Raw genomic sequence first — 14,383 nt, 5'->3', positions numbered from 1 at the left:
GTGTGTATGTGTGTGTGTGCTTACCTCAAACAGGGCCATGTTTTTGCCATCATATTGCTGGCTCTTCTCTGGATCGCTGCTGTTGATGAAAGGACTGCTCTCCTTGGGGTTACCATCTCCTGAAAGAGAAACAGCAGCAAATAAACATCGCAATCAGACCAAATAACAACCCAAAGTACAGGCGGCGTCATCACACACAAACACACACACACACACATACACAGGGAACCTGCGCCAAACACATCAAGAGTGTACGTTTCCACATTACAGTCTCCTGGTTGCCTTTGTTCCTCTGGACTCAATAATAATGCAGTATGTATAGTCTGCGGTATGTATTTCACAGAAGACCTTGTAGAGGGAAGAAGTTAGGAGTGTATTTAATAACACCAACCAAAAGATGTCTATCAGGGTTGTGTAGGTCATCCTCTGACCTCTGCTTTTGTTGGAGTGATTATCTCTACTGTCCAGGGAAGAAGACTTTCTACTAGATTTTGGAGAAGCATTGCTGTGAGGATTTGATTACATTCAGCGATGAGAGCGTTAGTGAGCTCAGGACGTTGGGGGGTCAACACCCCACCTCATCCCCAACTCCCAAACTCATTCCAGTATTGGATGGCGCACCATCCACCATTACAGAAATCACCATTCCTCTGCTTCTTGATTTAAATCTGAGAGCTTTATACTTTATATTGAGATACAAGCTTTTGTCCCAGGAGCAGCAGCTTTAAATTAGGAAAAACAGCTGGATTTGTAACAAAAAGCACCATCCACTGATTCTCTCTGTTTATATTTCACGGCACACAGACAGTGTGTTGTACAGAGCTGGGATGAACTGGCCGTTTCTGCTGATCTGTAATGTCGAGGTATTGGAGATCAGCCGTGCTTGTGCTGATCGCCCCAGGCTGTCAGTAAGCCACCTGGAGTCAGGACTTGGCTTGCTCTGGGGCTATTTATAGAGCAGGGTGACAGGGTTAGACTGGGGATGGGGACTTCTAGACACACACGCGCCACAGGAAGGGGATGCTAAGGATGCTGATACAGTCTCTGACCAAATGAATGCAGACACAAGGCAGTTTTCCTGTCTTTCTGGGGTGCTTCCATTCTCAGAATATACAGAAGATATAAAAGCTGCCATAAAAAAAAAAAAAACATTCTCAAAGGACCAGCCAAATGTCCCAGCCTCCAAAATTTCAGGCTTTCTCATTCAAGATCTGACCATAGAGAACCAACGAGCCATCAAAGAGTCATCTGAATGCTCAAATGGTTCTTTGGCTGGTTAAATGCATGAAAATCACTTGTTGGTGAGGAGCTATGTAGAACCCCAAAACATCTCACTATTGTTTCAAGTCAAAGAACCCCTTTATGGTTCCCTTTTTGTTTAGACAGTATAGTGTTTCTGCCTTTTTTAAAAAGTAGGGCTGTCACAACACATTTCAGCATTCTGACATGATTCAAAACTCAAAACAGTGGATTCATACGGTGGTGTCATTTCCACTGGACCAGCACATTATCATTTTATCTGGCCTGAAGTAAAGCTATCGGTCAACATCACTTCAGGATGAGTTGTCATGAGTGGCCTAAATACACTGTATGTCCAAATGTTTGTGGACACCCCTTCTAATCAATGCATGTAACTTGTATTTATACTTTAACTTGAACCTATTGCTGCTATTGATGTGCATTTTCACATACAGCTCACATATTGCCAAACGAAGAGAAGCTAAAGGCACAATGCCTAATGCCAGGTATGGACTAGAGGGCTATAAAGCCTCCCAACATTGAGCTGTGGAGCAGTGGATCATGGTGGTGCTCCATTCAGTACTTTTGGGATTAGTAGAAAACCTTCCCCCCTGGACAGTAGAGACAGTTACTTCAACAAAAGCAGGATAAACTCTTTTTTAATACCCTTGATTTTGGAAGAAAGTATTAATAAGCAGGTGACCCAGTACTTGCCATTTGTAGATGGAATTTAGGCCCCACCTTTAATCCACAACCCACTGTCATCCATAACCTGGTGCTCTAACAATGGGCCAACACTGCTCCATAATGTAGTGTACATTGCAGTCCAGGGCCTACGACTTATATGAGCAGCGAGGAGGAAAGAAACAGAACTTCTACTTTTCCCATGGCATTCAGGGTTTGTGCAACTGAAGAAAACTACCTGCATTTATCCCCAATCATCGCCTGCTCTAGTGCAGTCTGTTTGCTGAGGAAATGAAGCAAAGGTGGACTGAAGTCCACTGAAGAGGACAGGGAGCTAGCAGAGTACTGTTCTCATTAGGAGACATTGTAGGTACAGCTACTTTGTTATCAGGGCCCACGAAGCCTTTATGGGGCCCTAAGCAGATTTTCATTTGGGGCCCCCCATACCACCACCTCAGCACCAGATGCTTCCTCATTTCATAGGGAGAGCGATATTGTGCAATACACTGAAGTGCCCGGGCCTTTATCGACCACCCAAGTGGTGCATATCTGCAGTTTCCTAACAGTGGCAGCAGCTAACAGCAGGAATTGATTATCCTGGTATCGGTGTGCCAACTATGCAAATAATTTAATATAAACATCTATTTACCTGTGTAATACCATTTTGTTTTATTATTCAGTTTTAACTTTTGAAATATGTATTTTTTATCATGATAAATTGGTGCTCTTGGGGGGGTCCTGGTGGTGTTGGGGTCCTAAGTGGCCGCATAATTTGAGTATGCCTTGGATCGGCTCTATTTGTTATAAAAAAAAAAATGTAAAAAATGTAAAATTAGTTAAAAAAGCTGGCTAGACAATCAGTTTCTAACCAGTTTGTCTTTCTGAGCTTAAAGGCCAAAATCTCAGTTTGTAGATATGAATTAGCATTTAATTACTAGCATTTAATGCTAACTTGTGTTGACAGAGTTACACTGCGGAGGAGTCTGGGGTGTGGTTCTTCTTCCAAAATGTAATTATGTCATGACTCCACCACTTATCATATAAATACTGATGTATATGAAGACATATCACAGTGTTTGTAGCCTATAGATCAGGCCTTATTGCATCTAGATATTTAAAAACATAAAAAGACAAACCGATTGGATTTGGTTCATTGTTACACCACATCCTGCTGTAGAGTGACTGATGCTTTTTCACTCTGATGCTTAAACCTGACTTTCATAATTATGCCAAACAAATGAAGAATCCAGAACAGGCTGCTGGATCTCCTGCAGGATCTCCTGCTCCATCCACAACCCGAAATACTCCCAATCATTTCGGAAACACTGTAATCATTAAATTATAGAAATAACGGTATGTCTCGTAGATATGAAAGGACAGTATATGGGCAGTGGTGGCTCAGCGGTTAGAGCTCCGGGCTATTGATGACAGGGTTGTGGGTTTGACACCCGGGCTTGTGACACCATTTGTTTCACAAAAATGGCACAAATGGTAAATATGGCTGTCTTTGGATATCATGCAGTTTTGCTTCAACTGCTTTTACAGCTAACAGACAGCTAACCGAGCTCAGGCTCGGTTCATGCGTGGTCTTACCAAGGTGTATATAACGATGGATAACATTACATGTATGGGGAATAAGACTGTAGTTTAAAGCAGACATGCTGTGTACAGAGCCAAGTATTTAACTGAATTTATTATTCTAGCCTGTATCCAAACTCTTCCCATCTGCAGCTTGTTGATAAGCCCATAACAGAAGTCTGAGGATTTAAACAAGTATTTCATAAAAGCTTTTTCTTGAGCTTTTGTGAAAACTCATGAGCTGGGTAAGTATTCTGCTGGCAGTTTAACCAGATCTTCTATAATGAGTGTTTTTATCACAACCTTCCTTAATTATCTACTGTAGCCTTGAACTACACAAACCTACGGCTTGAAAATAACAAATTAGTCACAAATGTCAAGATGGTAATGTAGAGTAATTGCAAAACAGCTCTAAAAGCGTATATTACATCTGTGAAAAGGGACTGTCTAGAAGAGTTTTCCTCACAGGCCTCTGTTTACTCCTGTGCTTGATGTGGTTAAGAGTAGAGCTGGAATCAGAGCTCATCCATATAAATAGACTGAAATAAAATATGTGAGGAATAAGATGCAGAACATAGGGAACCATTGACGAAATTGAAGAGGGGAGAATATCCATAAAACTGAACATTAATTGAATATTATTATATTAATATTAATACATTTCTTTTAGTGTAGTGCACAAAATTATGGGTCACATGACAAAACTGTGAAATTAAGTAACAGTTATGTGAACAACAGGGTAAAATGCACAACTGCGGGTTAGCATTTAATGACTGGAATACAATGATTATTTACTGACCAATCAGAATAGACCTCTGGGACAGGGATATAACCAACCTTAATCCCATTAGGAGTTATGACACACATCCAATTTACAGTGCATTTACACTGTCACCCATGTCTAATGCCCGGCGTGGGCTATTGGGGTATAAAGCCCATCCCCAGCATTGAGCTGTGGAGCAGTGAAATGAACTGTGTTCTCTGGAATGATGGTTGGTGCTCCATCCAATACTTTTTGGGATGAGTTGGGATGAGATGGTGGTGTTGGTGGTGATCTTCAAACATCCTGACCTCACTAATGCTCTTGTGGCAGAATGCAACAGTTTAACCTCACAGCAATGCTCTAGCAAAACCTAGTAGAAAGCCATCTTCCCTGGACAGTAGAGACAGTTCCTCCAACACAAGCAGGACAAGCTCTTTTTTAATACCCTTGATTTCAGAAGAAACAATTAATGAGCCCCAATACTTTTTCCAAATAGTGCATGAACTCAATAGTTATTGAAGTAGACAAACACAGTACGTCTGTTACTACAGCATGAGAACTTTGTGTGGTAAATGAATCCACTGTGTATAGTGATCCTGTATTACTTGGTCTAAGGTCTTGTTACCTTAGCGTACGTTGAAGTTAACGAACGTCTGAATGTTTCCATTTCAGAGGTACAGAGATTCCTACCACTACCACAACATATGCCGATGTATTCCTTATGCGCCTCTACACCAAGTAGTAAACACCCATATGTTTGAAGCAGCTACAAAACCCTGAGGCCTTTCAGATGCATTCATCTCTCCTCACCGTGCCTAACTGGCACATACAACCTAAGGGGCCGACCGCTATCGTTACATCATCGCCAAGTGACAGGCCTAATCCATGTGCACTCACTTTATTCCCCTCGCGATGTTGGATGATGGGGCCCTAGGTCAGTGTTCCGCATGAAAGCCACATCCCATCACGGGCCCCAACGGTTGGCTTTGCACGATGGTAAATTAATTAGAATCCCTGCATCAAAGATTGCCAACCGTGATCAATGTTTAACAGGCACTCTTCAGAGCCAGTGCTTTCTGAGTTAATTAGTGTGTGACTCTGTGTGCTAGGCCGTGAGCTTCCACGTGTGTTTGAGTGTGTGAGGTGGGGATGACATTGTCGAGGCAATCAGCAATACTAAGCCAAGTTACACAGGTCGAGGCTTTTCTCATTAGGAGATAGGAGAACAGGACTTTGACTTTTAGATTATCTGCTAAACTGCATGCTTTGGAAACCTGGCTCAGATCTAGAGAAGCCATTCCACATTCATTTAACCTCAGAGACCCAAACATTGATTCAGCTGAGGTGCTTTCATTGTTGCCCTGTTTTGAATAGCTTTTAGGATCCTACTGACCATAAAAGAGTAGATTTTTTAACCCTTTACAGCCAAGTAAATCTTATTGATATATACTCATTGATGTGATAATTCAATTAATAATTAATGTAAATAATTATTCAGTAATATATTAATAATTACATATATAATACATCATAAATATTAAATATCAAATAACATAAACAAGAAAATAAAACCAGATACATGTTTTCTGCTCCCTGGCAAATTACCTGTGTATTGCAAATTCCAGAAAAAAACTAACTAATAAATAAATAATTAAATAAAATGTATAAGTGGTTGAACAATTATATACTATTATATTATTTAAAAAAGCAATAACCAATAAATTCCTAATCTATCGAAATTCAATACAAAATTCATTTATGCAAAGTGTTATTTACTTTTTTTTTTATTGGCCAGAAGGTCAGGTACATTTTTGATCATTTTGTCATGTCAATTATGTGATATCCCAGGCATTAAATAGTTAAACTTCATTAGCTTTGGCTTGATTTTGGGAAAGTTGCAACCCTGTTCTAAAGGTTATGTTATCATTATGATTTTTATGTAATATTTTGGAGTAACTGAACACACAGATATGTAAGCGTAGGTTATTTGATATGGTAATAGCAAATTAACATGTTGTGTTAATATGCAATATGGAATATGAAATATGCAATATGTTAATACTGATGAAAAAATCATAGAAAACCCCTACCCTACAAATCCTTTCAGCTTCAGGCAGTTCTAGTCCAACTCTAAAGGATTTGGAAATGACCTGAGGATCCTAATCAGTGTGTTGGTGTAAGGATTAGTTGGGATTGCGAGTCTATGATTATGAAAAGGACTCTTTGTGTAAATGAAGCTGGAAATTAAGGCCTATGTATAAAAATGCCTACATGTCTATGCCTATATGTCTTAAATGTAGTTTAAAATACTACAGGTCAAATACTTGCTTGGAAGATGCTCCAAAACCACTAGGTTTGCTCAAACCACAGTGCAATTGTGTCAGTATGTCCAGATTATTATTATTCTCCACCACAGGTTCCAGCATGGGCTGATAGAGGATACACCATTAAAATTATGTCTACTATGCCAGTTTTAAACAACAGTTGCAATCTTGCATTCAAGGGTCTGTGAGAGTTAAGTGGCCTCTGCTCAGAGTGACTGAAGAACCATCTGCTCACGGAAATATGAGTGAAAATAACTACCTGTATTAAGCTATTAAATCAGTCATTAGAAGCTTCATTTAATTTAATGGCATTTGGCAGATGCCGTTATCCACAGCACAATATAATTAAATTTAACACTATACAGCTATAGTGTGGTGTGTTTGCCCAGGCTTAGAATTGAACCCCAGTCAGAAAGCTCCCCACTACCAACCTATGTTAACTACACTCATGACATAGTAATGTCTCTGTCAGTAATCATAGCATATCTCTGCACGTTTTCTGCCCACCGCTCTGGGCATGTGTGTTCACCGTCCCTGTGTGAGTGTTTGAATACTAGTGTGTAGGGTTGAAGGTGGAGGCTAATTCCATCAGTGCCCAAGAATAATGGTGAATATGGTTATCTGGTCTTGTCGCATCTAACTGCAACTATGGAGGTGTTGGGTCTTTAGGCTTTAAAGGGTTAAGCGTCTATAGCAAGGGTGCTTTATGCGTCTCACAGTGAACTGGCTAAATTAGTTGTAGTGGAAGTGACTCAGCATTGATTTTGCTCTTTATTATCTCCAGTGGTTCTCATGGCATGTCTGTTTTATTGACATAAGTAGTGTAAAGCTGTGTTCGTACAACGTGTTCCCTTAGATGGCTTTAGCACTAATTCACAAAGAACTCTATAAGATTCCCTTTAAAATGGCTAAACCTGCTGAACACAGGAGTGAGGAGGAGTGGACTTTGAGTGGGGAAAAAAATAACAGGAGCTGACAATCCCTTTTTTTAACCAGAAGACACCAGATCACAAACACTGGAGACAGAATTACAGTATAGAGGAGTATGGCTGCCATGTTTTATAGCTTTTTAAGGAGACCGGGTGGGAATATTTTACCTCTGTGGCAACATTATTTCTCATTATGAAGCAATCTGCATGTACAGTGAAAAGCTAATAAGCATGTAGATGCTGTGGGGGCAGTGGTTCAGAGGGGGAATACATGGGTTATATGTTTATGCTGATACTCAGTTATCCTACATAGACTTACTAGAAAGATTACTCAATTTACAGAAGGTACTGCATGGCTAGTAAAAGGGACAGACACAGAAAAGAGACTTTAACAAGCTAACATTTTAAGGCATTTACACACAGACCACAGTGTAATTAAATGCCAATAATTCATGTTTTTAAATGGTCAAATGAAACAGATACCCTTTGTCCTTACAAAAAAAGCAAACAATGTCATCAGGAAGGCTACGTTCCTTTTTGGGAGTTATTAGTAAAAAAATGGTAGATTTTAGAAAATGTGAACATATACCATGTTTACGTACACATTTGTACATGTACAAGTGCACCCCAGGTTACATGAGCTGCCGATATTTTGTACATATTTAGGACTGAGAAGGACCTCCAGTTCACTGGTAGTGCTGTTTTGCCAAAGACACACAACCTAGACTGTCGTGTCCTTGAAGAAGATTTGAGAAAACAGCGCAGTGCCACAGCATCCTGCTTTTATCTGTTATGGAGCTTCTAAACAAGGAAATAATGGATGGAAACAAATGAAATTTTACATTCTAGTGTGGTTAAGGTTACGCTTAGGGTTAAGTTATGGTTAACATCAAGATTAGGTGTCATGGGCTAAGTTTAGGTTAGATTAAGGTAAGGTTAAGATTAGAATTAGGTTTAGGTGTAGTAGGTTAAGTTTAGGTTGGGGTGTGGGTTAGGTTAAGTCTAGGTTGGGTTAAGGTTAGAATTAGGTTTAGGTGTAGTAGGTTAAGTTTAGGTTGGGGTGTGGGTTAGGTTAAGTCTAGGTTAGGTTAAGGTTAGAATTAGGTTTAGGTGTAGTAGGTTAAGTTTAGGTTGGGGTGTAGGTTAGGTTAAGTCTAGGTTAGGTTAAGGTTAGAATTAGGTTTAGGTGTAGTAGGTTGAGGTCTAGGTTAGGTTAAAGTTAAAATTAGGTGTAGTAGGTTAAATTAAGGTTTAGATTGAGGTGTAGGTTAGGTTAAGTTTATGTTTAGGTTGAGGTTAGAATTAGGTTTAGGAGTAGTAAGTTAAGTTTAGGTTGAGGTGTAGGTTAGGTTAAGTCTAGGTTAGGTTAAGGTTAGAATTAGGTTTAGATGTAGTAGGTTGAGATGTAGGTTAAGTTAAGTTTAGGTTGAGGTTAGTTTAAGTTTAGAATTAGATTTAGGAGTAGTAGGTTAAATTTAGGTTTAGGTTGAGGTGTAGGTTTAGGACTCTGAATGTGTATACATGCTTACACAGAAACCACCACAGTGCACCCAACAATAAAGGCAGCATGTAGCTTCTTTTCTATAGTGATGAATGCTGTAGTACACAGAAAGCTCCAATTTCACAAGCTGATCCACTTTACTATGACCAGTGTGGATAAGCAGCACATCTACAACAAACGCAAAGTTTCAGAACTAATCTTTGCTGATACGACACAGAGCAGAAAGGCAGAAAGGTCTGACATTAATTTAGTGCCATAAAGGATCCAGACTGGGGCTTCAAGTGCTTTAACAATTATTATACAGCATAACTACCATGATAGTCTTCAGAGCAGACAGGTGATCAGCTGAAGAGGGTGAGAGTACACAAATGTGTCCATTTCATCATATCCTATGTATACCATGTGTTAGGAGACAGATGTGTGGACAGACTGTATATGATGGCTAGGCTGGCTGTGCATGATTGACAGCTCAGCCTCTGGAGCATTTCAGCGCTTCCTGTCAGGCTGTCACAGCGCATCGGGTTGAATCGGACTGCACACAGCTCCCCAGTCAGAGCGCCTTCGTCTTCCTAGCAAGCCGGGCCTTGTGGCTAAAATCTAGCAATTCAGTCACGGCAGTGGAGGCCGGCTTCTAATGAGGCTCAACTTTAACAAGCGACCTCCTTGCCCTCAACCGCTCCTCCCCCCACATTGTCCAATCAGTAAGAATCAAAGTGCAAATCAAAGAAGAATCAAGGTGCTGCCTTCAAAAATACATGATGGCATGAAGTAGGAGAAAAGAAGACGCAAGGCTCGCTCCCTATAAAAGCATATCATGCCAAACTCGGGATAACATAGCCACCATCAGTTGCATATGAAATTACCTGGTTTAACATGGCCAGTCAATAAAGGAGTGAATGTTGACCCTTTTTTCTTCCTCTTTTTTATCAACTGCACTCGATCAACTAACAGAGTTGTGAACACAAGTTAAGGTAAGGCTGGGCAGCATCTACATTACCTGAGTTTAGAAATTCTTACATATCAGCAGCCAGAGGATTCTGTAATCCCATGTGAACTAGGCCTGCAGAATGTATCGTTTCAGCATCACCATCACAATCTGTGCAGGTGCAGTAGTCCCATCACTGGACATGCAATGTCACATGCAACAACAACGTCATGCTACAACATTTTCCCCTAAGCACTCCCTAACACAAGCCTCCTCCGATACATGCGAAGCCATCGCCTCTTTTTGAACTGCTGCCAATGCTGCATCTCGGGGCAGCCAACACGCTCGGAGGAAAGTGCCGGGTCCCCAGCTCTGTCGCACCAGCTTACAGACATCTGTAACCAAAATCTCTTAAGAGTGATGATGGGAGAGACCGCCAACTATCTACCTGGAGAAAGCATGGCCAATTGTGCTCTCTTGGACTCGCTAATATCATGCAGCCCTAATGGGAACAGAGCATTGGGTCAACCATCTCACTGGTTGTCGTGTACTGTGCCCAAATCACAAACAGTCCAGGCTAAACCATGATTGAGCAGGTTAACCTTCTGTAAATGGAATAATCAGGTTTATGTGAAAGGTTTAGTTTTGTGACATCATGTATGGGCTTTTTTCACTACTGTATGAAAGTGACCGGTACCTGACGAAAGGCAGATTTGTCTTGATATGATATGGCCTTTTAGGTTTTGGTTGTAAACACAAGCGTTGCCTTGGTTGTCTTGGTTATCTTGGTAGATACAGCTGAACAAGCTCTCCCACTGGTTAGGGCTTCCAGAGCTAGATTAACCAGCAGTGTATTTACAGAGCCACGGTGCAGTAATTCACATTTTGCTTTCTAATGGGTGAAAAACTGGACAGAAAGTGAATTCTGGAAGCCCAACATACAGTACATCACTGACGTGAATACAGGTGGCACTTTAACCTGGTTTCAGTCAGCTGTAAAGTTCTACTCTAATGCTACGTGACCTTCACCTTAACCAATCACCAGTTTCCACCTGTCTTTAATAGACCTTTACCTACACACCTATTTCCCTGCTTCCAGAAGGTGATGTTTCATATTTTCCCTCCGTCCTCCCCGCGGCCACCCATTTGGTCCTGCGTGGTTGCTAAGGGGGTTGGCTCCGTCTCTATCTTCTCATACGGAAGGATCTATGAGGGTCCAGATTTTACATAACCTGCGCCGGCAATGGGGCCTATGCCTTACAAGGATTTAACTTACATATATTGCTTCTATTGCATTGGTAATACTTCATAATATTAAAGGTTTTCCTCTCATACACTTGCCTCTGGAGTCTTCTGGTAGGACTGGAAAACAGCTACAGCAGCTCTGTGTCAGGACTCTTTACTGAGTCAGTGTAAAACTGTCACATACAAGGGTAAAATATGTGCTAATATCACATAACCATGGGAAGCCTACAAATGTCTGTTTTTAATCTAGGATTGCCAAGAAAGTGCCTACAGGAATCCAATGAGGGGCTAAGCAAGACTATAGAAGTCCAGAAGCTTTACCACTGCTCGACAGTTCATTAACCTGGACGTCTGAAAACCCAGTTAGGCTGTGTTTGCCTTCCTCTGTGTCTGGAATAAAACTCTCTTTGCACTTCCACATCCAGTCTGTCCCGACCAGCCATTACAGCAGCTTATCGACTAATTGCCAACCTTTATTGAAGTGGCTTTGCTGTGGAATTTGTCCCCATAAAACCTTCATTTCAACAGCCTGGAATGATGTAGAAATATGAGAAATGGAGGATTTTCACTCAGCGTTGCAGAGAAACCTAAAGGATGCCTAAACGGGGTTGGCCTTTTCCAGCCTGCCACAGAATGGCTGCACAGGAGCCTTTTGAAATGACACAGAATGAGTCTCATTTTGCTGAGCTTAAGGCTTAGCACGGTTTTGTAGAAGACGAGAAAAGTGCCGCTTGCTGCTCAAAGCTGTTCTCAGACCTGTAGCCGATTTAACGGACCATTGGGCTGTCAGACTCACAGAGGAGAAAATCTGAACGCTGGAGATGAAGTGGTGCAGAGGTAAAGTAATTTGGGAGAGCAATATAAGCCATGGCGAACATTTCCCTGAACGCAGAGGCAACGCATTCTAGGTGTTGCATCAGGCCGTGAATTTGAACGCAGGTTGGAGGCGGAAATTCCTGCTGGTGCCATTCTTTTATGGGCTTGATGCGAGGGGGCGAGAGACATAAATAAGGAGCAGGCAGGAAGAGAGGGAGAAGGGGGAGTTTTTTGCATGCTCATTCGGGTCGCCAGTCGTCTTGTGATGATGAATGAGAACATTTTGTAATTTCCTCACGCGTGCAAGTGTGTGTGTGTGAGACAGTGTGTGTCAGCTTTAATTTTTCTTCCTCCTAGACCCCAGTGAGCTCCACAGCTGGGCTTTCTGACAGCAGATTATTTGTGGAAATCCAATAAATAAATAAGAGTCACTGATGCCACTGCTCTTCATTTGCTCAAGCACCCACCCTCCCCGTCCCCCTGCTATTTCCAAATGGTCTAATGCTGCTCCCGCCTGCACACGAGCAAGGACAAGAAACGAAATGCCACAGCATTTGACCAATGTTGACTCCTTATTGCCTGCCCGCTCCAGGTGTAATGATATCGACCTGAGTGACACCTGAGCGATCACATTTTGTAGTTGCTGTTCTGCATGTTTGGGAAATGCTTTGCGAGAGTGTGCACTGACTAATGGCTGGCTGATGCCACAACGTGCAATGAGAAATACAGTGGCATGCAAAGGCTTGGGCATCCCTGCTCAACATTTCTGCTGCTGTAAAAAGAAAAGTGTGTTGCAGATGAACTGATCTCCAAAAGGCTGGACAACTCAAACTGCCAAAGTTCTTAGCTCGACAGGGCTATGGCGTCTTTGTAGTCATTGTAAGGAAAGGTGATGCCATTTTTTTAAATAATGCAAAGCTTTATGAATATTGTAGTTTAATTAATAACCCTGTTGTGGCTTTTATAAATACCCATTTGTTTAAGATACACTCTGTAGAGCCTCTAAAGTTAAATATGACAGTAGTTATAAGAGTGCGACAAACCAAGTGCTTACAAATACAAGGTCTAAGAGTTTAAACCATTACACTAGCAATGTACTACTGTTTAAGCCAAGTAAAAGAACCATCAGGCTAAATGCAAAGGTAAGACCTATTACATGAGTTATTACCTATTACTTATGACTACACACCTGTTACCTACTCCCAAGAACTCTTTGAGTGAAGCATTGCATTAAAAATCCAACAAGATTTAGACATCATCATTTCAGAGATACTCTACAAAGCAGTGATACTTCCTAACCAACTTCAGAAGGTAGGCATGAGAGAGTGTGAGTTAGACTAGAGTGCCATGTGGTTATGAGAAAGAGACCTTTCACTGTCTCTGTCCTGCTGGGCTGAACAAAGGCCTGCACAGCTGAACAGCAGGACTGACCTCTGCCTAGCAGGAGCAGGGCTTGTGTCTTTATTATGAGGCTTTACATCGTGCTCAGGTGCTGCTTACTGCCGCTGGCCCACTCAGAGTACCACAGCAGAATCATCTGAGGCTTTTAGCAGCTACAGTAATGCAGGAACAAAGCTGAGACTGGAATAGCCCATACAATGTTTGTTTGGCTCATCTTGCTTCTCCTGCAGATTGACCTGATTCTAACATTCAGATGAAGCCTGAAGGCTCTGCAGAGGTTCCTCCTTATTAAACACACCCCAATCAACTCAGCAGCTTATTAGCAAGGCTTCCATTTGGCTGAATTCAGAGTGGCATTCTATAAAAAACCCAGTTTGAGAACCTGGCCTATGGTGTGTCTCTTAGATTCCAACCCTGGAGGGTCAGTGTCCATCACAGTGTGGTTGTTTTTCTGCTTAAAAACACCTGATTTAACTCGTCTGTTAATTGCCAAGTTTAGAGGGAGTGTTTAAGTGAGGAAATCAGCAAACTCTGCTGGACACCTGCCCTCCAGAACTGAGACTGAGGAACCCTATTGTAGGTCATTGATATGCGTGATATCCACCCTCATGTTCAGATAGTAAGGTTCTGTCAGTTTCACAGTGGTCAAGCGCAGCAGTAGCCAGAGCAGCAGTGCTGGATGCGTTTGAAGCGGTTGGGTACTCCTCATGTAGTCAAAACTTTAATCCCTGTTAGAGCGCGGCTAATAGGAAGAGACGGTTTCCTTCAGCTGTACGTGATGCAACTGGACAATCTGAGGCAGGCCTGTGGGTGAGCACACGCACACTTGCTTACTCACGAATAATGATTACGAACATATTAGCGGTCCATATTGCTTTAATAGAGCTTTGCCAAAAAGTTCAGGAGAACGTTTTTCAGATGACCCCGACCATTACAATGTGTACACACATGTCGCACGCCATTTCAGCTGGCACATTC

At 41.6% G+C, this 14,383-nt stretch overlaps 1 protein-coding gene across 4 annotated transcripts in view; it reads right to left on the bottom strand.

The window, feature by feature from the left end:
- Positions 1–14,383, bottom strand: part of slc12a5a (solute carrier family 12 member 5a) — a 230,397-nt gene that overhangs the window by 63,776 nt on the left and 152,238 nt on the right. For all 4 annotated transcript variants that reach the window (XM_072684819.1, XM_072684820.1, XM_072684821.1 and 1 more), the window contains one exon: positions 25–119. In XM_072684819.1, coding sequence (XP_072540920.1) covers positions 25–119 — 95 coding nt within the window. The remainder of the gene's footprint in view (positions 1–24; positions 120–14,383) is intronic.

This window comes from Salminus brasiliensis, chromosome 7 (assembly GCF_030463535.1).
Source record: "Salminus brasiliensis chromosome 7, fSalBra1.hap2, whole genome shotgun sequence".
Classification (NCBI taxonomy): domain Eukaryota; kingdom Metazoa; phylum Chordata; class Actinopteri; order Characiformes; family Bryconidae; genus Salminus; species Salminus brasiliensis.
Note: the sequence above shows the minus strand (reverse complement) of the source record. Positions and strands in the feature narration are given on the sequence as shown.